Source organism: Strigops habroptila, chromosome 7 (genome assembly GCF_004027225.2).
Source record: "Strigops habroptila isolate Jane chromosome 7, bStrHab1.2.pri, whole genome shotgun sequence".
In the NCBI taxonomy this organism is placed as follows: Eukaryota; Metazoa; Chordata; class Aves; order Psittaciformes; family Psittacidae; genus Strigops; species Strigops habroptila.
In genome coordinates, this window is record NC_044283.2 from 28,218,017 (window position 1) to 28,243,993 (window position 25,977).

At 39.0% G+C, this 25,977-nt stretch overlaps 1 protein-coding gene across 2 annotated transcripts in view; it reads right to left on the reverse strand.

The window, feature by feature from the left end:
• Nucleotides 1-25,977, reverse strand: part of SCFD2 (sec1 family domain containing 2) — a 224,944-nt gene that overhangs the window by 155,030 nt on the left and 43,937 nt on the right. For both annotated transcript variants that reach the window (XR_003992210.1, XM_030491893.1), the window contains exon 4: nucleotides 17,404-17,579. Coding sequence is in view for 1 of the 2 variants with exons in the window: in XM_030491893.1 (XP_030347753.1) it covers nucleotides 17,404-17,579 (176 nt within the window). In the remaining variant the exon portion in view is untranslated. The remainder of the gene's footprint in view (nucleotides 1-17,403; nucleotides 17,580-25,977) is intronic.

A 25,977-nucleotide genomic window follows, 5' to 3' on the forward strand; every position in this document is an offset into this window, starting at 1 on the left:
AGTGATAACCAAAACATCAGGAAAAGGGTGACGGTGAGCTATAAAAGCCAGTATTTCATGCCATTCTCTGCACAGAGTGCAAGGATGGCCTTAAAATGTAGAAGAGTCTGAACCTGCAGCTATATAGAAACCACACAGCAAAGGCAACTCTGATGATAGCAATGGCAAAACAATGAAGAAAAGTAATTTCTTTGAGAATTTTTTGGGACTACTTGGATGTCCAAACTTGTTCTGTATCCTGAGATCGAGGTATCAATGGGATTTGTAAGAGCTGACCTAGCTTTAAGCAGATCTCCTCAGAAACAGCACAGTCATTTTCTTTTCTTAGCCCTTCTTTTAAGCACAGGCTAGCAAACACTGAGCCAACTGCAAAATAACCAAGAACTAGTCCTAAAAGGACCACTGCACTACTTCTCATCTTTGAATTAGGTCATGCGTTTCACTGGCCACCAACCTCACCTAAAAATACCAGGAACTTAGAAGACAAGGTTATTAAATCTCAATGTTCAACCACTTAAGGAATGTATGTGGCTACTTTAGTAAAGTGAAATTGAAATGGAATACCCCAGAGCGACACGTTACACTTAACGTTTACAACTGGTCCTTTCAAGGGACACCATGGCCTTAGAAGAGCCATATGGCCCTAGTGCATGGTAGCCGTGTTCCCCTCTCCCAATAGCAACAGGACACTGCCACGAAGCTCACAGTTCTCACATCCAAACACTGACTGCTGGGAAGGGTTGTCTCACAGACTATTGTCAAAACCCCCACGTCCCCAGAATCTACACTGTACTTCAGTCAAAATCCTCTGTAATTAAGTCCCCACTTTCTGGCAAGAATGATTACACAAACATGATCACGTATGAAAGGATAAACATCTATTTGCACACTGAGCCTCCTGCCAACACGGTCAGAAAAATTGACGTGTAACTAGGGAAAAAAAAGTTAAAATACTATTTTGGCTGCATCCCTCCAGTACTGTAAGCTGCAACCAGCAGCAAGCCTTCGAAAGGCATTCCTTAAAAATCACAAGTTCTCAACTTACAAAGTTATCTCCACATAAAATAACATGGCATCGGTCATATGCTGACAGAAATTTAATGCAGTCTAGAGCAGCTTTCCCCCCAAATCTTATTATGTAAGTGAATAAATAAACAGCATGGCTGGTCCACCATTGCAATACCACATAGCCAGAGCATTTATGCCTCTTTCTTTTTTTAATTAAGGGGAAAAAAACATAAACCCCTCACAGTATCTACTGAGAAGATCACTCACGTAGTTTGTTCCCAACACTCATCAGTAATACACACTAATTTCCAGCAGAGGTTCACTTTACACATCTGATATCACAGGGGATGGCTGAACCCAGACCGACAGCTACATAATTAAATTCAGTGTTTCCATCCTAGAGCAAGGCAGATTGACAGCACAGTGAAGCAAAAGCCCTTATCTACACAACTGATAAAGTAAGTATGCAAAAGCTCAAGGGGTTAGGGGATAGCCCAAGCTCCCTCCCTACTCAATCTCTGCCAATTTGGCACCAATTAGACCCCTAAGAACCAGATTCATAGTCTCAATTTACTTCATACTTCAACAGCTACGAATGTAACACTGCCTTTAAACCAATGATATAAAGCTACAAAATTTCCTTGCTTGTTGTTTATTAAAAAAACAAGTGCCAAACTGATTCTTCCAACCATGTGTCTGATGTTTCTCGAATAACTGGTAATGATCATTGCCTGACTGCAATATTCATGACATGCTGCTTCACCTTTTAAATAAGGCTGGAGTTTGCCAGCTCCAAAACTGACTTCACAGCCCCAGGACTTCATACTGTTGGTAGAATTTTAGTGTTACTTCTATGAGGTCTCCAACTTTTCAGAACTTGACTTTTATATTTAAAGCTATCAGCTCATGAACAAACCTCTCTCTCAAGAGATATTATACAGAAACTGTGTAAAAATTCACGACACAAAATACAAACAGCTGTAAAAATCAAAGTATCACATCAATTTTCGTGACAGTACATAACTGCTCCCTAGAGTGTGCATTTCGTTCATAATAAGCTGTAGAGGTGCGAAGAACTGAAACAGAAACTTCACGTATTTTTCTCAGGAAGCTTTTCCCCAGCAGATTTTTGTCAGAATGTCTCTCCTGGTCTGTGTAACATCCTTTGCTTCTCAGTCTTCCATGCCTGCTACATTATTCAGCTGTGGTAGACTGGTGAATTATGAGGTTATGAATAACATGATGTTCAGCATTTATAGGAAGACTACATTGAAATTGGGGTGTTTTTTGGAAGAAATGCAAAAACAGTTTGCTTCTCAACAAAAAACTAGAAGCACATGCTGAAATAGACGTGGAAGGATAAGGGATAACATCTACCAACAGTGAAGAGCACTTGGAAGTTCTGCAATGGGTGGGGAAAAGTTGAGAAGGGCAGCAATTAGAAATGTTTTGGAAGAAGAAAACATTTTTTTGGGGTGAAATTTAATTTTTACTTTGCCAATCACGATTTAAGTTAAATTCCAGTTTATTTTTCCTCATTTGGTTTATGATCTCATCTAGTCATCAAGGATGACTGATGATGTTTTAGGATTTGGGCCTTTGCCAGTTGCAAGTAAAAGGGAATTATTTATTTTTCTTCAGCACTATACTGCTGCCATTAACTGTATCCCACCCCTTTTTGTTTACAGCCTGTCACTAAAGCCACAGCTTTATTTTAATGTGGTGTAAGCTCTTGTCTGGGATTGATAGTGTAAGTGATCTAGCAGAAGTCTTGCACAATGAGCATCACTTGGCACTGAAAGCACACAATCTTCACTTCAGAAATGATCCCTGCCTCCACCCCAGACAAGGTCCTCTACTCCCATTTAAATACGGACTTAAAAGCCATACTTGAGCAATGGGCACTATCATTTTTCCTTGTGGTAAAACTACATTTATTTAATCCCTTTAAAAACAAACAAACAAGAAAATGACTTTGACCTTTGCCTTGGTGCAAGGATTCTGATTTGAAATGTGTATTACATTTCTAATGCACTGTAACTGTGTCCAGCTGAACGGGGTCAGATTTATGTGCAATTCGGAAAAAAAGAAACCAAAGCAATTTAGTTTTCATGTTTGTTAATATCAAAACATCTTGTAGCAGCATGAAGTTTTAAACTGGAATTCACACAGAATAATAAAACAACGAGAAGGTAACTGGGAGTGGCCTGCTAAAAACTGCATTAAACAAATAATATGGACTTTCTCACTTGCATCTTTTTCTGTTTTAAACTATTCAAAAATGTGTGTTTGAGTCCCCAGTTTGGCTGTTCATAAGCCGCAGGGAGGTTTTTTTGCATGAACTCTTCAACCTGAGAGTTTTAGCAGAAAAGCTTCTTTACAAGGCTTAATTAAAAGCAGGTTTAAGTCGGGGCCCTCACTCACTCTGGTTTTTATTTTGGCCTTCTCTCTGTGTCAGAAGTCAAGTCCCCAAAGAGAAATGAAGTTCATTATTGAGTCAGGAGAATATTTTCTCCTTCTTTCTAAGCCCAACCTAACATGTTTCACGTTAGTTTGAGTTTGGCTTTAGGTATCTCCAAATGAGATTTTATATGCTATCCACCTAAGGGTGAAATGTAAGAAGATGCTAATCATGATTTTTTACTTTGCCCTGCATAACAAATCATGTGTGAAAAGCAGACTGCAATCTCCTTTGCATGCAATTGGTCTGGTGCAGGGAACTGTATATTCTAAACAGATGGTGTTCAGAATAAGTATACTTCACACCATGAGAGGTTCCCAATAAATGCAATGTCATCGTCATGAAGCGTGGCGAAGAGTCATGCAGTCACACTATAAAATATATTGAGCAACGTACCAAACTAGAACAGTAATGACAGAGCTGTAGGAAAACATTCAGCTTCTTCCAGAATGTTTTTAGCAGTAGTTCATTGGTGACTTCTGACATTGAATACTATGCTAGCAGTTTTTAAGGTATGCTCTCCTCAAGAGCAAGATTATATTTTAGCATGAATAACTATATAAAAGAAATTTCCTATTCACTCCTAAAAATGCAGTGGTTTTCTTCCTGTTGTCCCTTTTTCACACATTGTCTATTCTAATGAAAGTGGCCATTAAGAGTTACACATACAGTGTGGTCCACTGTGATTTCACCAGAACAAGGATACATGGTCATTCTGGTGCAATGAACAAGTACCAATAGTCAAGCAGTTAATCACTTTGATTAACATATTATGTTATCTTTGGTGGTTTTGTAACTGGACAGCAGGCACAGCCTAGTGCATCCTGTTTGCAACCAAGAGCAGAAGCAGATGCAAGAGCGTGATATTTGTCATAAGCATTTCTAAGAACAAAAACATGGTTATGTTTTTCAAAAGGCCTTTAAATGTTCACCAGATGTGGAGCACATGTGGCCCTTGAATGTGAGAGAATAGCGCGACAATAAAGTTGAATCAATACAACATGTGCCAGTAATCACACCAAGATGACATGCAAATGTTTAAAAATGAAAATATGTAAATTATTTTTAGTTCTTCTGCACAGAAAAGCAGGTTACCTGGTCATCCATGAATTGCTGTTTTCATCATCGTTTGAGAGCCCATCTGCATGAAATATGTTGTTCCCTCTTTGAGACAGTGTCTAGCTTTTGTATTTTTACATAAGAAATTCCACTCCTGTTGCACTACTTACTGAGAACGACTAAGAGTTAAAAGATATAAAGGTATCCTCTACCTCTATATGTTTTATGAAAATAAAACTCTTATGAACAGCATCTGCAGGAAAAGGATAACTAGTGCCCAGCAAGAGTGCTTTAGTGATGTCTTAGAACTGTGCATCCTCTTCTGACTTACAGAAGAGAAGCGGGATGAGAAAGGGCACAATACTCCACACTACTGCTTATCTATACTTCTTCAAGTCCACCCATCAGATACCAAAGAAATCATTCATTTTCCAGTAGTAATCACTTCTAATAGAAATCTTGCTCAGGATATGGATAAAACACAAATGCACACATTGACAGTCTAGGAAACAATTAATATTACAGAGGCAACCAAACCATTCGCACGTGTTAACATTTGGAGTTCAAACCGATAGCCTTACGCAGGTTGAGTACATACAGAAGTTTCATTCCGTGGAGCTGCAAAAACTGGGTGAAATCAGAACCCAAAGCAAAAAACTGAAGCTTTGCACCATGCTAACAGACTTCTCTGCTATTACGTCCCCTGAAATGCATGGTGGCTACCCAATCTACACAGTTGTTGACAACACGTGCAGTCAGGCCCCTGCCAATTAAACGTTGGCACATGTGCCTTCTGTACATTCAACCTCTTCTCTGCAACAAACAAGCAGATGAAACTAAACCAGTATGCAGACGATGCAAAACTCTGCCTATGTCAGTAACTGACATTCCCTTGAAGTAGCAGCAGCTTACATCTTTGTGTATCTGCTGCCATCTCTGTAGATGCAATGAAAAGATGTAGTGAACCATGAAGACAGGCTGAGAGAGTTGGGGCTGTTCAGCCTGGAGAAGAGAAGGCTGCGTGGAGACCTCATAGCAGCCTTCCAGTATCTGAAGGGGGTCTACAAGGATGCTGGGGAGGGACTCTTCCTTAGGGACTGTAGTGGTAGGACAAGGGCTAATGGCTTCAAACTTAAACAGAGGAAGTTTAGATTAGATATAAGGAAGAAGTTCTTTACAGTGAGGGTGGTGAAGCACTGGAATGGGTTGCCCAGGGAGGTTGTGGATGCTCCATCCCTGGCGGTGTTCAAGGCCAGGTTGGACAGAGCCTTGAGCCACGTGGTTTAGGGCAAGGTGTCCCTGCCCATGGCAGGGGGGTTGGAACTAGATGATCTTAAGGTCCTTTCCAACCCTTACGATTCTATGATTCTATGATTTCCCTCCTACAGTAGCTAGATTCTCAAACGGACTTTTTTTCCAGGGTACACAGGAGAAAAAGCATCAAATTTCCAATAATTCTGGCAAAAGCCAAGCTCTTCCAAGACAAACCTGGAGAAGCAGTAGATAAGAGGACACAGAAGGTGCTACCTGAGTTGTCCTAAAACTTTCAAGAACTACTGTGGAGTAAGGGGTAGTGAGCATTGACTCCTTGAGTTCCAAATAGTTTTTGAGTAACTCCAGAAGTGAAATAACCTGGACAGATAAATCCATCTACAGTGTGGGGGAAAAAAACTACACAGAGAGGATGCAGGGTAATTCAATTAAGACAAGTGAGAAAGTTGAGAGAGCTTTCCACTTGGCTTTTGGTACAAGAACATATATTTTGAAATGTATTCCTGTGTATCATATAGTTACACTCAGAAGACTTACACTGTGCTAAGCCTACTGGCCATTACAACTAATGAACTTTAGGTAGTGGTACATGACACCAAGTATTAGCTTTTCAAATTTTTATTTTTGTTTTATTCCACAAGTAGAGACTTTTGGAATTCTCTCGTAGCGGTATCTGTTAAACAGATATAAGAATGAATGCTTTTTAAAAATGTACTTTCAAAACCAAACAGAACCAAAACAAATCAGGCCAGTGAGAGCCCGATCACCAGAAACACCATAGCCATTTAAAAAATATCTGTTAAAAAAAAGCCAGTTGAGGACCCACAGCAGTCTCTCTTGGGGAACCCTTATTTTAATCACACTCTGATCCTACCAGTGACTGAAATATCTGAGCAGATATATTTAATACCTACAGCATTTGAGAATCTCATTTAATAAGTGCCTACAACTTCCCAAATTTAACTGTGTTATCTTTGTTCCTGTGTTGCTGAAGAATAGTGGGTAAAGAAATTCAGAGGAAACGAGAGAGATTTTTTAAAACTTAAAGAAAATGTTCCTTATTTTTATTGGAGAAGAACCCTTCTGCTCCATTCAGGAAAGGCAGCGCTACTATGCGAACGTGAGATGAAACTATGGAGTATGTCTGAATAATTTGCTCCCTACGGCTTAGCAGCTATTTCGCTTTCCCTAGACTTCGGGATGGGTAGGGAAGAAATACTAGAAGAGAAACTGCTGGATAGAATTAAATCACATTTGAAGAGTTTCTCGTCTCTGATCCATTACCTTTTCCTCTTCTCTTACAAATGCCCTTGTTAAAAATAATTTGAAACCTTTCCGTTCCCGAGGCAGAGACCCAGACTATCATTTATTACTTATCCATTACCTACATTTTACTCTCCTGAAGGATGAACCTACATCCACCCGACAGTCGTGCTGAATGGCACTCGTTTATGGACCAAGCCATTTATTTACTGTAACTACAACCATACGTTTTAACCTGCTAAAAATTATGAAATACTTCCCATCAATAGTCCAAGTTAGATTTCTATACTGAATTGCCTAATGTGAACATACAACATTTCTGTACTTCAAACAAACAGAGTGTGAGGAGGTAAAAATCAGTTAAACGTATTCATGCCTTATTAGACACAGCTGCACGAACGGGCCATCATATTTCATTAGAAAACACTGTACAAGTGTTACTTGTGCACGGTGCCCTTCATTTCTGCAGGCAACATGACTACTTTGAATTACAGGAACACTCACAGAACCATATGCTATTTGTTTAAAGGCACACAAAGGCAAACATCCCAGGACAGGGTGGTGCAGGGTGGGACATCTAGAGAGAAATTTCATTTTTCCTCCAGTGCCTACTACATTTTAATTAACAAAGCATTTTTATAGGATACATGAAAGAGTAAACACAGAGAAAACAAAACTACAAAAGCCTCAGACTTGGTAAATCCAGGTCATTTCTAGGTATGGAGCAAGTATTTCCTTTTGCTTTCTGGAGGGAGGACGAGGGCAAATGAGCTGGGACACCACAGCCAGCAGGCAGCTTCCAGCATAAATCCACTTTTGTCAGGCCTATTGCATGCTGACTTTCATGTTCTTGTACCCAAATATGGTGCCATGGGGTAAAACAGGCAGGCTTCTAATGAGGTATCATCTTAGTTCCAGGAAGTCCCTAGAGAAACTCAATGGCAATAAAAGGTAACTTAGCTGAAGAAGAATGAACTGGAGAAAATCTAAAGAAAGAAAACCACTAGAAAAAAATCTCTCTCCACTTCCCAAGAAAATCTAGGGACATGTGGGAAATACCTACTAGGATTGAGTCATTTGTCTGTTAGACATACCTTTGGGATAGCAGAGGTAGCAGTAACCACTTTAATTTCCAGTATTTTACACCTCTCCAAGTGGGAAGGGTTAGTTACATCTTTGTTTAAGCAGAAGTAACTGGTCATCTCCAAGAGGATGCAAGGCAGGAAGTACTATACTGGCAGACCTCTGACAAGCCAGATTTGAATCTAAAAATGATTCTTCATGACCTATTGCAGAGGTAAAATTCCACTAAGATTTTGTTGGCTGAGCCAGCATGTTGCCTTCACACAATACCTGCTTTTCCAATCTAGACAAAGAGACCTGAGCCTGCCTTCTTCGCTGGAAGTGAGCAAATGATATCAGCGAGCCTATACATTTGCAAAGAATTATATCACAATTTATGACAAAAATCTACCATGGCTCCATAACTGGACTGAGCCGCAATCAACTTGTTGTGTAGGACTATCTCTTCGTGTAGGTTCCTTTGAGCGTGGAGGTTTTCACTGAAAACATGGCCAACAACAATGCAGAGCTTTGCAAGTTCTCTAACTCACTGCAGGTTCAATTCCACCAGGTAAACCCTAAAATCCTAAGTTAGGAAAAATAGTTAACTCCTAGACCACCCCGATCTCAGCTGGTCTGACAACTTGGAAAACTAACACCACTTTGTTTTCTATCAAGTAGGCAAAATCAAATTAAGAATATACTTACCTTCCTACTGAAAATAATGGGTTTGGGAAAAATATTAGCCTCAGAGTCTGTGCACAGTTGTGCCTTCAAAGAGCTTCATGTCCAAGAACAGATGATGCAAACAGAGGTAAGAGCTGTGATTTGAAGGCAGCAGCCATAAAGCCATTTTTGCACAAGTATGCCAAGACTTGCCAAAGTTGGGATTTTTTTGCTGGGGCAAAAATCCCATAGCATATTTTGCAGGACATGAGACAAACAGAGAGGCTAGGCTTACAGCTAGGGATTGGTACATTGCCAATTGGACTATCAGCTTTCCAGGTTGGGGCTCACTAACACCCAGACAACCCAGACTGTGGGAAAAAGTAGTACAGTGTGCACCTGTATGTCTGTGCTTGCACCATGTGCCCAGAAATGTCAGTAATCTGAGGAAGCATGCATCCCATTGGAAAGAGAAATATGTAAATCGTTAAGGTGGGGAGACAGAGGGAATGCAACATGGCAGCCCCACTGTTAACTTTGGATATTGCCCACAGTAAAGTTTTCATTAATTTTCAGTTGTGTTGTTTCTCTGCTTTCTCCTTGCCAGTCTGTGGGAAATAATCAAATACATCCTCCAAAAAATGAGGAAAACTAAGCTGACAGACTAAGCTAATCACACTCAAAACTGGATATACAGCGCTGGCACCATCAAACTGGTTTGCAGATAAGAGATTTGATAGGTGATTTACTGCCTTTGAGCTAGCCACCACAATGATAAGCAGTTCCTATGAGTAAAGCTCTCACTAGATGATTGTGCTTTGCGGTATTGATTTAATTATTATTACAACAGTACCTAGAATCTTACCTAGGGACAACACATGGACTGTAAATATAAGGCAATACTGATTTTCTTACAGACTAATGTAATTAGCAAAAGCAGATAAAACCCAAAGGTAAATGCAGTCCCGCTCTGAACCTATAGCAGGGGCAAAACCTAGTTAGGATTATTAGCTAAGAAACTTTATCATCTTAAAAAGCCCCTTCTTTTCTATAAGACAAGCTGAGTGAACCATCTAGACTGAAAGCATCCAAAACAAAAAAAAATACACCCAACAAGTCTTTTTACCAAAAGAACACGGGTATCATAACGAACAAAATGGATAGAAAATTGAATGCTAGAGCACAGATGGAGCCGCCTCCCTCCCTATCTCCATTCAAATACCACAGTAACACACAATTAACACCAAACTAATAAGCTTATTAGCAGAGACTTAAACACCACAATAACACACTTCGTTCAGGACTTGGTGAAAACTTGCCAATTAACTTGCCAATCTGAATGCTGATGAATGGGCATTGCTAATGGGATTTCTGTTATTGAGAGGCAGAAAGATGGACTAAGGGAATCTGCACTCTTGCACTGCTTACCTATCTCCACAGAAACCACACCTAAAAAGGCACCCTTTACAGGTCCCTGCCTCCCAAAATATAAGATGCTGCTGCCAAGAGTGCCTGAATCCTCCATTTTTTTAGATCCGAAATAGTGCATGCCATTTTTCTGCAGGTTAGTAAGTGAAGAGATTTGCTCAGTCCATTGGAGGCATTTCTCATATTTTTGGAAGATTTAAAGAAATGTTTCACATATAACTCAGCCTGTCCTGTGCAACTAATAGCAGAGGATAATTTTTCGGTGAGGGTGGCAATAATCTCCTCTTAAGGACAGACCAGAAAGCAGATCCTGCCACTAATATAAAACAGGTAGTACAGAACATTCTATCAGTGGAGCAACACACAGCAAGGCAAGGGCTTACTAGGAGTACACATGACAGAGACTTTGCCTCTAGGAGCACAATTATCTGTTTAAGAGTAAATGTGACTAATTCAATATTGTTAATATTGTGCCTCTCTGCAACTACATGTAGTTGAGGGCAGAGTGAGGGCATCTGCCTTTCAGCCTGATTTATGTTACTTTTTACAGCAACTAAGCAGTTAATATCACATTCTAAGGAGAAAAGTCAGAAAGAAAGGCAAGCGACAGGCAGAGCCATAGCTCAGCACGGGGATTCCCCAGGGCTGGTGAAGGACACTGGATATCACTGGTCACAAATGTTCACACAAACCTGAAAATCATGCTGCCCTTTTGCAACATGGGCTAAAAAGATACCAACTGCAATGTAATCTCAACATGCATCTCAAAAGAAACTGCTAGAAAAAGCTATTAATTGTTTCAACTTCTAACAAAATAACCTGCGTGTGTGCAGAGGGGGTGGCAGTGGTTTTTTGCTCCAAAAAGCTGGTTTCCATTACAATCATTTATATGTTGGGATTCTTTTATTTTACAGCAAGTATTTTGGTTGTGTACATAGAACATTAATTTAAAAGTTCTCATTGACTTAATATGTTTAGCCTCTTCTTCCCACAAGGCTTTTAAGTTTTATTGATGTGGACATTTGTTCACTCAAAAAAGCGATTTCTTTATTAAGTCCTCATTTTAGAGGCTTTACATGACCCTTATCTGGATATAAAATATTAGCTCTTCCAGAAGATGAAGGAGGGAGGTCTTTGCTTTTTAAATGAGAACCATCATGGCAATATTTTGCAATTTTTCAGACCAAACACAAACATATTTCTTTGACAAGAATACAGAAAGATACTCTCAACTCCCATGTGATATGGTAACCAGAGTTATTTTAACCCTGTGTCAGCCAGAGTTAGAAAACCTTACAGCAGTTTTCTTTCAGCAGATTAATAAATTGTTAGTTGAAATAGCTTCTGTTCACTCCCAAAGGATTTATTTAAGATTAGAACAATGTTAAAGCAATCCCTACCTGTATTTTATTTTGCTTTCAAATTAGTCTGACGAGCATTCTACTCACAGAAAATCAGCTTGACTTGAAGAATGATATATACACATATATAGAGTAGAAGAGTTTACGCACACACATACCTTCCCTCCTGAGCTAGACTAGTTGAAGTATCTGTCATGTCAAACCTGGAAATGCTCCATTACCTAGTTCCCTGAGGACATGGAATATGAATTGTAACCAACAAGCTCCTCCTCTATGGAGTATCATGGGTGGTGCACAAAACCAAACGCACCCAAAACAGCTCATCACTTACACAAATTTAGTCCACTGTTCCCACCTGTACTGCTGTAGCACTGAGGTATCCCCAGCAGTGTAGGGCTCTGTTTCATAGAAATGTACAGAAAACACACAAACACAACGTAAGAGACATTGAGCAAGCAAAATAAATGAACTGAGACCATGCAAGGCAGGTCTCAAGCAACACTATTTCAGGGCTTGTACAGACCAGTTTTTAAGCAAGTTCATGACATTTAACATAAATTTTATGTAGAATAAATACTTAAAAAGTTAAAAAGTATCACATGTATAAAAGGCAGAGTCCAAATGGGTTTACAGGTTTACATGTTCTGGCAATAGCTCTCAGTTTAAATGGAGCAAGCCTAACAAACAGGTGGTTAAATAAAAACTTAGTGTAAATACTGGATTATAAATATTATAGTATTTTAAATATTGAATTTGCAAGCTTAAGCAAGTAATCGCTGCAGGACTATTTTCTCTTCAGAAGTCATCAACAAATTACATTTCACACTCTAGTTGCATAAGACAGAATAGAGTCATAGAATGGTGTGGGTTGGAAAGGACCTTAAGATCATCTACTTCCAATCCACACCATTCTATGACTCTATTCTGTCTCATGCAACTAGAGAGTGAAATGCAATCCCTGCCATGGGCAGGGATACCTCACCCTAGACCATGTTATCCAAGGCTCTGTCCAAACTACAATCTTATCCAAAAGGTACCAAATTCCAGAGGATGACCTTTACAATCAACATGGTACCAAGGAAGACTCCCACCAAGACAATTCATTCCATATGTAACTTTATGTTGAAAAGCAATTGATCTAATTTCAAGATTTTTTTTGTTTTAATGTAAATCTCTAATTACAGGCAGTTAACATCATGGTTCTTCTTTCCAAATACTGTTGCAATAACTTTACTAAAAAGATTATTTACCAACATTGTAGGCCACCAAAAAGACAATTTATTGCACTGAGCTGAGCTACCTAATGATAAATTGCATGTAGACTAAAGCAATACAAATAATAACAAGGAATGCCACTGATCTTAATCTACTCTATGTAGAAATAAAGGTCTCACTACAGCTGAACTATGAGTTATTCTTGCAGAACTACTGCAAAAGCTTCTCTGTTTTCCCACTGCTCTGTATCTAAGAGCTTGCTTCAGCAGCCCTGATGCCCATGCTTAAGCTTTTGGTTTATACCAGTTTACAGTCAATAAATGTCACCTCGTAACTACTGTACCGTGTAGAAAAGTGGAGAGGTCTGAAAACTACAGTGAGTTCTATGCAGGGAAAGTCTGCAAGCTGGTGTCTTACAGTTTCCAAATTTATTGGCATGGGGTCTTGTGCAGGCATGCATATGTGAACAACGCCTACCGTATTATGCAATGGCCAAAAGTGCAAATAAATAATCATGTCACCCTTGATTCAGTAATGAGTTGTGTGCACCCTGCGTTTGTAAAAATGGTAGAGAATCACAGCACAGGATGGAATGGTTACCAACACCCTGGCTATTAGAGCTTGCTACTGAAACATTAACTACAATGACAAATACTCAGTTGTATGCAGTTTTTCCACTTCTTTTTTTGTGAGTTTGCACTCTAATATTCACAGGAGAAAGAATGATGTCATTTTATTAACCTCATAACTGCTTTCTGCCAACAGAAAAATAAAAACATTGGAATGACCATCTGGCATTAAGTTTCTGTTTCTCTTAAAAACATGTCTATATTTTCTGTTGCTCAAGACACCAAGGACAAAAAAAAAAATAAAAATCTGTCTTCTGACAAAATTTACAGCACCAAAATGAGAAAATAGATATAAAATAAAATACAATCCAGCTAATTAGTATTTGGAAATGCAAACATGAAAATACTATATGGTCTTGGGCTCTTATGTAGGTATGTGTACATAGCTTCCACAAGCAGAGTATTTGACCTACTTATACTATTACCAGGAGCCACTAAGAACTCCAGATACTCTTGCTAAAATATTAGTGTTCTCTTTCCTATGATAGCAAAGCTTTGAAAAAAGAATGGAAAAGAACCTGTAAAATCTAAAACATAACCAAGTCATCCTTTGAAAATAAGTTACTTTCAGAAGTTAATGACTGACAGCTACATCACATATTCTATATTGAATTCACACATAATGACAACTTTGATATATAAATAGATGGCAGCCCACCTTGAAAGACCTGTCTTTGCTTGCTAGTGCATTACAGCACTGGATTTGTTTTTCTAAGCAGTCAAGGTGATGCACAGTGGCCGCCTGTATGTTCTTGGCAGAGCCTAGAAGTATAGAAGTAACACACTATCGAGCTAAGTAGGCTGATCATGAGCTCAGATCCAAGAGCAACAGGACAATGTGTGTGAGGTGGCTGTACACATTGTCACATCAATTGAATAGTATGCATTATAAAGGTAATTATAGCCACTCATCTATAGAATGAAACTCTGAATGTGTTGGAGATTTTTAGTTTGGTTCTGTGGGTTTGTTGGGTTTTTGTGAGTTTTTTTTTTTAAATTTCAATTACTCTTGAGATTATGTAACATTAATCAGCATCACAAAACTTTCACAGTACTGAGATCCAATACTAGGATAATGGCTTCTAGGTCAATGCTGAAACTATTTAATTCCCCAATAAAAAACTCTGAAATGCTGGTCAGCAGATGCAGAAACTTTGTGCCCCCCAAAAAAGTCCCAAGATGCAACAGTTCCCTCCCCAACACTATAACAACAATGAATTTAGTGATCACAGATTCATACAGTCCTCCTCTTGTGCTTTTGTATTTCATGGCCCTCTACTGCTTAATAAACCTCCATGAAAGTCATAAATTTGAGGAGAACAGGGGATACAGCTAAATAGAGCTGAAAAGTATGGAGTGAGAACACTCTCTTACTTTCTGTTAGCTCCCTAAATTCTAAATCCTCACTTCTAATCAAAACCAAACTTCCTCGCTGGAGATGTAAAAAACTTTTTGAGACAACATAGGTCTGAAAAATGTAGTTACAGATCTTTAATTATGATAAAATAGTGGAAGTGGGCTGCCTTCTACCTTTACCAGGCCATTCTTAGAACTGAGTACTTCCAACATCAACCAAAAGGAGTGAATCAGGGAATAAGAAAAAGAAAAACAGAAGAGGTTATTCAATGTAAGAGTTAGACTAAAGGCTTCATGTCAACAGTGTGGTTTTTCTGAAAAGAACAAAGTCGACTAAGCCAAGAATCATGAGACCCATCAGAGAGATCCAGTAATGAGAAGTTCCAAAACTGTGCAGATTTTTTTGGGGGGAAATCTAAGAATTCTTACACCACCTGTTTAGACTGGGTTATCTCCTTTGGCATCAGCTGAGTTTTACATGCATCCATCAGCAAAAAAAAAATACAGAATTCCTACATTGTCTGAATCTAATATTACTCCCAGTAGATCTTTTACAAACAGTTGTCTTCTATGTGGTTCCAATATAGGACAGTAACAACACTATTTTCATGTTGAAACTATTTTTATTGAGGATTTTTTAAGATCTATTGTTGTAAAATATTGAAATTAACAGTTATGCTAAAGAATTTCTCAGAAGTACTGCTGAAATAAACTACTGTAGCATCGAATTTAGTGCAGAGTGCTACGTAGTAACCATTCACAACATAATTCCTAACTGTCGTTTTTTAAGCAGAAATATCTCTATTGTCTTCTGGGTGTCTCAGTACTTTTTTGCTCTTCCTACAAACTCCTGTCAACAGAACAGAGACGAGCCATGTGCTCAGAAGCAGATAATGCATGTCAGACTCTGTTTTCAAAATAGAATCAGTAAGAGGATATATGCTGTACAGATTGTGTAATTCAAAAGAACAGTTGTTTGAACTACCGAAAATGAGTATGCGCTTAAGGAACAGTTACAAATGCTAGTTTAGAAAGTTTGCTTTGGCTAACACATTTTACCTTAATATGATGGGTGGAAGGCAGTGGGTATAATCCGAAGCCATCCACGGTTATGAGAGTGCTTGTTATACATTTCTTTTTTATAAAATACATAGCTTGGTTGTTTTTTACCTCTGTTTTTCCACTCCCTGATGATTTATGACATGGCTTTTATACAGGCAGTTGTCTGTTGTGAAAACAATGCTGAGCTTGCAGCTTTATTTTAGTTCTAAAGCTGAACTGGTTTTAAGATGGAACTGAACCAGCTTCTGAGAAGAGCTATGCGGCATGAGTCACTGCAGGAGAAAGAAGGGGACTATGAGCTGTCAGTGCCATGCTCGATGGTCCAGACAAACAAAAAAAAAAAAATAAAAAAAAAAATGGCTGCAATGAGTTCTTTTACCTGAGATGTGTTTTTTCTTAATTAAAGAAAGAAGGCTGCCTATGTCATGCAAAAATATTTCAGTCTTGCCGAGAGAGAATAGCTTTTTAAATTAATGTAGTCAAGAGCTTGCTAGACTTCAAGTTTTGTATTTCCCACCCCACCCCCTCCAAAATCATAGAAATTAATTGACTACAAAGCTATGAAGTATGGACTGAGTCTTCTCAAAGGACCAGGGATTATATCCTGCTGCCACAGATAATGGAGAGAGTTGGGTGGTTGGTTTGTTTTCAGCATCTAGACAAAGACAACTAATTTTTACAGAAGAAGTATCTGATTTTAGCTGAAGTCTATACTAAACACTTCACTCATTTAAGGCTGACTCTAATTTCATTAGAAGTTAGCTCATAAAGACTTACCTTTTACTCGGATTTCAGACGGTTCCTCTAAAAACACCACAATGGCAGAAGAGAAAGCACAGGGAGAAAAATTTTGAGCTTTTTCTGAATTTCAGCAGAAATTAACTTCTCCTTTGTTTGGTATGTCTCCAAAGGTTAGTACGATAGAGTTCAATATACCACTAACTCTTAATTTCCCGAGAGAAATCCAAGTGTGATACAAAATGGTATGTAAATAATACTGTGGTCACCAAAAGGATGCCATAAAAAATGTGGTGGTGGGAAAAGCTGAGGGTAGATGACAGCTGTGAGCAAGAGAAACCTCACTCTCTTGGTGCATGGAATTTCCTACTACGCTTTCACCTATTCAGTAAATTACACAAGTTTTACATTTACATAGTAACAAAGTCCTCTCTGCATTTGATACAGCACATTATATTGATTCAGCACACAGATTCAAGAAGCATCTTCAGAATGATGATGATGATGATACTAATAATATCCAATGTGAAAAGTTATATCATCTTGAAAATTCATATAGATGTAAAACCATAATCCAATTCAATTATTTATGTACTTCACTTTCAATGTCTACCATTTTGTTTATAAACTTTTTCTTAGACAAAACTATAAAAGACGATGTAGGTTCCCATTCCTTTTACCAGTTTGTCAGTAAGAAAAAGCTTTTTAGCTAGACATTCAACACACTTCTTCATAAAAAGTACAAGCTACAGAATTCAATGGGAATTCAAAAAACGAAATAAAACATTTTTACTTAGGTCAAACAAATTCACATAATATGTACCTGCAGAAGTAATCTCTCAAAGGCAAGGAAGTTGTCCCATTTGGAAGTCTGGGGGTGTTTCAAAGTCTGGATAGTGGCCAGCACAAGCTGCAGAAGACCACAATGGTTCTCCAAGGCTTTGAGGTTATTTTTGAAAAGCCTTATGTATGAGCTGAGCTGTTCTGGGGTGACTCTGCCTGTGGAAAGGAAAACAGGACACAGCACTCACTGGAGGCAAGTACAAACCTAGATTTTTTTTAATTATAGTGAATGGGTTGTAGAGAACTTTAGAGGCTTTCACCACTATGGCCTGATCATTTAAGCTAGGGAAATAATACTTGACAACTACTTCTAAGCAATCTTTCTATTTTTATCGAAAGCCCAATGGGAATTTGTGGGCTTTTTACCTTACACCAAACTCACACGTTCCAGTACTTCCCAAGGGTGCATTTTTGAACAGTTTTGACTCAAAAAATAGAGATATTTTTAGTGATTCAAGGAACTGTTTTCTGGAGCTGTTCTTGGAAGGGACAGTTCCAAGGCGTGATTCTTCAGTTTCTGAGATGCAGTAAGTGTAGCATGATTTCACCCATTATTTGAAACTAAACACCCCAGTGCCCATACATTGGCCCGTAGATCTCACCTTAATAGAAGAGCATGAGAGGAGTCATTCAGGCCACACAGACACTACAGAACTAGTAGTTAACAACAACATTAAAGTGCCAGTTAAACTGCTCAATCAATTTGTATTTTAGAAGTAATCTGTTCCAGGGAGGAAGGTCCATAGTACCTCATCTGCTACAAGAAAATCCTCACAGGCAGTCACACATGCCAGCAACACGCAAGGGAAAATGGTGTCAAAACACCATCCTAATTGCAAGTCTGGACTGGAATCCAGTCTAGGGCTGTTTCCTGGACCTTGGCAGCCTCTGCCAGTAACGAGTCATCTTCCTCAAGCAAACCAGACCTAAAGAACAAGGGCTTGTGAGATGGAGTGAGGAGGATCCTTCAACAACCAGGACAAGCCTTGGTGCTAGGAAGGCAGTAGGCTGAGCTGATGCTAGGCAGTTCATGGCTTACACCGCTGCTCATTTTACTCAGTATTTTTCCATAAAGGAAAGATCTTGTAAGACTGCCACTGTGTTTCTTCTCTGTGTTTGGTTATATCGTCACTTTACAAGGCTTTCCTTCTGCCTCCATCCTTTCAGTATCATATAAATGGCAAATAAATGATTCCAGCAGTGAATAAATGTTGAAAGCACTTTCTCTTCCTTTCAGTGATACCAAGGGTGGCCTTTGGAAGAGCATTTAGTTTAGGGAAAGCTTCTAAACAAAGCAAAAACACACAGGCTTTTTATGTGAATTTTAACAGAAAGCATCAAACCGAAAAATCAGCAAATGAACACACAAATCAAGCTGACAGCACTCAGTAGGCCGGAGAGCTGACAAAAGGCTTCCACGGTTAGCCCGCATAGGCTAAAACAGCAACCACAGCCATGTGTGTTTTTAGACTAAACACTAGAGCTTTCAGTCTTGTTTTATTTCTTTTAAAGCTGTGTCAGGCAGATTTACATGGTGATTTGAAAATGTCAGTCCATGATGCCTTGCAGCATACCTTTAATAATGACTGCATTATTACCTATAGCAGTCCTGATATATTGCAGCATATTCAAAATCTGGTAACTTGCTTCAACTGGGAAAACATGAAGTTGCCAGCCCTCCCCTCACATGAAACAAGAAAATGGGAGGGCTTTCAAGACTTCTGATTTCAATTAAAAACCAAAAATTTTTTCAAGAGTTTTGTTCCATATTGTCCCTTGTGAAAGTGAATCCAGATGCAGCACTGGATCAGTGTAAGATCCATTCAGCACCGTTTTAGATAAACAAACAAATTCTTTCCCACCATAAGAGTGCCACCAAAAGAAAGTCCAACACATACGTAAACAGAAGTGAAACCCTGACCTTAGCAAGTAACTAACAAAACTTACATTGGCATTAAAGAGTCCGTCATCTCATCTGTGACACTTATAATATCCATGGAACCACTCGGATCCAGGGTTCAAGAGTTCCAGCCAATTTCTACACGGAAATCTCCCTGGACAACTGGCTAATAAATAAAACTGTTCCAGTAGATGAGGAAAGGAATTTGAGAAAGTGATTGGTAGTAATCAGCAATTAAATTACTCTTCCTGAGGCCTAAATCCTCATCACCTTCCCTGCTGCTTGCTCACAGAGGGAGACTTCAGCACAACAGACTAAATTTGATCTAATCCTAGCCCTACCAGCCTTTTATTTTTTTAAAGTCCTTTTGCCGTTTTAAGTCCTTTTGTGTTGCAGTCTGGCAGACAGGTCCTATGAAACCAAGAGGAGACAGATGACAACCACATCATCATGTTTCAACCGCTCTTCTAAGGCACGGCCACATGTCTGTGTGGGCACCAAAGTCTGATTTGTGAGGACAACATTATGCTGAGAAAGCACTTGATAATTGTTTAATTCCTGGATGCGGGAAGAAGGAGAAGTATGACCTCAATCACCCTGAAGGGATTTAAAAGTACTGACAACCTTTCTTGCACAACATCAGGAATTCCATATTGTCTGGGAAGGAACATTTGCCATTAACGGTTATCAAGTGTAGCATGCGTGAAACAGGTTATGGTTATCCCAAACTCTGTCCGCTATATTGTCATGACAGAGGACTTGATAAAAACATTTACTGAAAGCAATATTTAAAAACCAAAACTATTTCAAAGCTTCACATTTCTTCACAAGTACAGCAGTGAGGATAAAATGAGTAGGTGGTGACTGGGAAGTCTCACAGGGAAACTCAAAAGCTAATAGAATACAGGAAGATGGGGAACAGGGAAGGAAAACAGTAATGCTGATAGACTGATGATGCAGACTGCAGGAATTAATCCAGCTAAGAAACTGTGAATGGCCAGTTAGGAACAATTGAAATATTTGTGCACTAATGCAAGAATCTTGGGCAACAGAATGAAAAAGTAGTATAAGGAATGAAACTGGACATTACAGAAGTAACAGAAACACGGACTTGGTAAGAGCCAATTCCATGCCCCTTCAATCCTTCAGTCCTATAATAATTGATTTTCAAATATTTTGGGACATAGAGATGAAGAATTCCACTTCCAACCTTCAAAAGCTCAGCGCATATCCCAAAAGAACTACAGATCACTTTTGCCAACTTTTAAATTACAGAAGCCATACTTCGTATTTAAAAAAAAAAAATACATTAACTGGAATAAATGATTTTTTGTTAAATATTGAAATGCACAGTTAATACCATGCACAAATGATGATGTGTACAGGGAGACTGAAGGGAAGAAATAATTCTACTACTAGTAAAGCAGATCACTCAAGTTAGACATACTGGGGCTGAAATTACCAGCAACTGCTATTGGAGGTCTGTCAAAAATCCGGTTTTGAGTAGTGAGAGTAGCCTGAGTGGAACAGAAAGACTTTCACCTCAACAGTTAAACAAAAAGTTCACTGGACAAACCACATTTGTAGACATCAAGACATTTATCCACAATATGACTTTTTTCCATTTTAAATCAATGCTGCAGTCTGTGTAGTGTAATGCAGGCATCACTTCAAGAAAGTAATTGTTTTTCAAGATAGATTTACTGGTAGAAGTAAATTCTTAAAATTCAGAATCCCAAAGTACTGGTTTGGTTTTGCTTTTGTTTTGTGCGGGTTTGGGGTTTTTTATGTAAAGATTTATGTATAAACAAGGTGTCTAAAGAGCAAAGGTCAGAACTATCAATGCGCTGTTCCAAACATACAGTCCTTATTTTTTCATCTAACACTTCGTTAATTATCTCCATAGGGAAAAGAAAACAAGTAAAGTACATTTTGTGACCAATTGAATAATACAGGGATGCTTTTCCAAGACTAGAGGAACCGCCAAATACACACAGCTTTAAGCTTTGTTCAATTTTATGCAAGAACACAGTTTGAGCTTCACTGGCTAAAGCGATTTTGCTGATGTCCATTTTTCACTTGACAGAACCACGAGTAAGAAATGAGCCTGGCACACTTATATTCACAGGCGAGATCTCTCAAGGCAGTAGAGGGCTGAAAAATTCCAAATATATTGTTTTCCTCATCCGCAGTCTCAGGAACATAGACTTATCTCTCCCAGTAGCTTGCCTCACATCGTGTCCAATGCCGGATACTTGCAAGGAATGTAGAAAGCTCTCATACTCCATGAAGCCAATTGGGCAACAGTACTGCTAAGGGAGTCACATATTTTGCAAATTAAGTGAAGGCAATTTAGTAGGATGGATGACGCCCCTTATGTCCCCTTGTTAGTGTAATTTCCAGATGTTACTATTAACTCAAAAAACTTTTGTAGTTCTTAGGAAGTTTAACTGTAACTGCCACAAAACTAATTTAATCTCAACATTTCTTTAGTTAACTTCAAAAGTCACCGGTCCTTCAATTGTTAATAAAGAAAAGAATGTCAACTACTTCCTAGTTCTTTGGAGAGATGAAAAGTAGGCCAGTATGAGATGTTGTTTGGCTGGTTTCCCCAGAATAAGCCTCTGGACTTGAAGAGCACTAAACATTACAGGAGACTGAAAGGAGATGTCACAGCCTTATTTCTAAGAGCTCCTCTCCCACAAACATGAACCCATCTGCTCTGGGGTTGGTGGTCACTTCTAAGCTTCTCTTCCTTTTCTACTGCAGAAGCACTAGTATCAAGGTAATCCCACAGTCACAGGTATGAGCATAAATGACAAGTCTTCATCAACAGTGCTTCCAGGATAAGTGCATCTTGGGGGTCTGAGCAGCTCCTGAAGTACACCCAAAACTGCATGGCACTGATGGCCTCCTGCTGCCTGCCCCCAGCAGCTCTGTGCCACCAAGGAAGAGCTGTGACCAGCCATCTTTCCTTGTTGGCCCTTACTGACCCCCATTCCCTTCCCTTACTGACCCCGTGCCACCTTAGCAATAGCTGCAGGACACAGGCACTGGAGGTCAGCCACTCTTCCCTGCCTGTCATGGGCTTTCCAGTGCATCTCATGTCACTCTGGAGAGACCTTCAGAGAGGCAGAGCCTGTCACATGTCACGTGTCTGAAGATGTGTACAGCAGTGGTTTTCAAGGACGTAGAAGCCATTGACATGGGTGACAACTATGCTGAGGTTTAGCAAATTCTGGAATAGAGGTATACATCCAGAACAAATAAAGCTGGACTCTATTTACTACTCAGCTAACACTTGCCACAGGAGTCTGTACATTAAAGCTGACTTGGCTCCAGTCTCATCAGCAGTTAGTTATCTCAAAAGCAGTTTATTATTCATCACTAGATGTGTATGGTATCATTAAATCCTTGTTTTAGCAGTGTTCCTAGATAGATCAGCTATATTTACACAAGTGCCATGTGCTATTTTACCCTTCTCTCCTAATTAGCCTAGGGTTTATTACAAAATGGAAACCATGCTTAAATATCAGTTCTGTTACTATTCTTTCTCTATTCTTTTACATGCCTTTAAACAAATCATCAATTAGGTGGAGCAAATGTAACTAAAATACTAATATAATCATCCAGATTTTCAGTTCTAAGCACCTAAATGCAGATGCCTGAATATGACACCAGTTATGATTTACAATTCCTAGATTACCTACAGTTTCAAGTTTCTCACTACATTCAGAAGGCTTTGACAAACATAACTGGTAGCTTAGGTGTCTCAGTGTGAATTCATACCTTTTTTGCCCTTCAGAGCTTTGTTTTTAAATGCATGGCCACTTCAAGCCATTATTTCCTTCTTCGTGCACTCTACCATTCAGTTTCCCCTTTTCATTGTTAAATCAGTATCCAAATCAGTAGCCAAGGTCTATAATACTCTTGTTGCCCTCGTAAATATTAAAGCAAATTTCAGAACTGATCGAGTAATTAGGCGAAATTTTAACTTCCAGAATTAAGCGTCATAGGAGTCACCATCTATATTAAACTTCCAATTTAATACTCAAATTTAATCCTCAAATCTCCTTCTTAATCTTGACTAAATATGTATAATGGCCCTATTTTATTACCTTACTTGTCACCTTTTCCATTAGGCTAATAAACACTAAGTATTAGGCCACATCCCAGTCAGAGGATCTCCAGCCCTAAGAAAGCCTAGCAATCCTTGAACACAGTAATTCATTGTGACTGTAAAGGGACTTGAAATTGGCAAAGTTGGTTGAATCATCTCCTGGATGCTTTAAACTTCTCACAGAAATGAATCGACTTGTTTGTCTTAAAATAACATGCCCAAAGGACTTCAGGTGGCTTGCGCATGTCCTCATTTAACACTAAGACATATGTTTTCAGACACTGAGTACTTCATTGTGTTCTTGGCACGCCATACCCAGACAGAGGGAGGTCATTGTTCTTCTTTGGTACATTATTCACAGGACTGATTATTTCTCTGATGATTTCTGAAAGGCTTCTGCAGCTGAGAATATGCTAACAATCATTTTGGGTGGTAAGCAAATAAATAGGGATGGAAAACATGATGATGTATGAGTACGTACATATGTAATTCACCGTGTCTCTTGTGTAACGAGTCATCCTTTGCGAGACTGAATGATGGCTCTTACAATTATGCTTGGAAAAAAAGCAGTAGGCAAGCCACCCAGTTTTACTGTATTGCCATATTCCACCTCGAGCCTTATACTTAAGACACTCTGTAAGCAGAACAGCACACATTCTACCTTTGGTTTAAATCCTTTGGCACAGGCTGTTCTCAGTGACATTTTGCTCCTTTACTTCTACTTCACTCTCATGAGACCCCACCTGAAGTACTGCATCCAGCTCTGGGACTCCCAGCACAAGAGGGACATGGAGCTGTTGGAGTGAGTCCAGAGGAAGCCATGAAGATGCTCCAAGGGCTGGAGCACCTCTCCTGCGAAGACAGGCTGAGAGAGTTGGGCTTGTTCAACCTGGAGAAGAGAAGGTTCTGGGAAGACCTTAGAGCAGCTTCCAGTTCCTAACAGGGGCATACAAGAAAGCTGAAGAGAGACTTTTTACAAGGGCATGTAGTGACAGGACAAGGTAGAATGGACTTAAGCTGAAAGAGGGGAGGTTTAGACTGTATACAAGGAAGAACTTTACTGTGAGGGTGGTGAGAGACTGGCACAGGTTGCCCAGGGAAGTTGTGGATGCCCCATCTTGGCAGTGTTCAAGGTCAGGCTGGATGGGTCTATGAGCAACCTGGCCTAGTGGAAGGTGTCCCTGCCCATGGTAGGGGGGTTAGAACTGGACGATCTTCCAACCCAAACCATTCTATGATTCATCACATTCAGCCACTTTCTTCAAGTGTGATCCCCCCTTTTTTTTTTTTTAACTAGATGGTTCCTTTCTTAACCTGAAGAAATTCTGAAACCCTTTCTGTCATCTCCTAAGACACAAAGTGCAGTACTTACAGCTAATACCTACAACAACTGCTCAATGCCCCAGCAAAGAGCAGGTGCCACGTGTTTCTGCTGTGTGCCAAGCAGGCACCTGATCTGGCATCTCCCAGCCCGTATTCATGAACTCTCCTGCTGATGTAAAATACAGTCATTATGGCTGATGCACCCTATGAAACAAAGGTATCACAGTGCACATGTACAGCAAGTTGCATCTTATTTCCAACCAGACTGCTTCCACACAGATAGAAATAACAGCAATTGCAGTAAATTTCCTTTTCTTGCACTTACAGAGTGTTTTATTTTTCGCTCAGGTTCAAAAAGGCATACGGCTCCCGTGTTTTTAACCCTATCCTGGTCATCACAAATGAACAGTCTACAAGTACAGTGGCTTTGTTTTTGAAGGGGAAACAAACAAAAACAAACCAACACACACACCCCCAATTCAAAACTTCAAAGTATTTCCTTTCAAGACTGAGAAGATATAACAAAACTCAACATCAGCAAAAACAGAGTAAGCCCACCAAATAACCTTTAGCAGAGAACAGAACATAGCAATACAATTACTTCTTTTCAGTAAGTTGCACCAGCATTCAGAAACTAACAAATAGTATCTTTGATACTTCACTTTTTTATCTATTTGTATAGAAAACCAGCTTATTTCTATATAGCAGGATTATTCATCTAGCTTTGTACCTACTACTGACTAATGGGTATTCAAAATCAGGAAGAAGCATTTTAACCTTTCCTTGGCAATTTGGTTTGTTTGTAAAAGTTATTTGTTTAGATTCATTAGAAACACTGAGTCGCTACAGATTTCAGCCAATGAAGAAGTACTGTTACTTAGAACATCTCTCAAAACAATACTAGTTACCAATATATATATGCAAGTAAATACTATTTAAATATTTAAGCTTTTAACCCACAGTCATTTCCTTTTAAAGACACACAGTATAAAAAATTAGTAACAACGTACATTTACATTAAACCTATTTGAAACCTTCACAAATGTTTATCTGTGCATTAATGTTTAATCCCAACTATTGTGAACATCATGTAAATTGTCTAGAGAAAGACCACATTAATATAGGCTTTTCACAACCTATATTTAAAAAGCCTTAATACTTCTATGAAGACAAAAAGACTTCATACTGAAGTTAATATAAGCTTTGTAGTA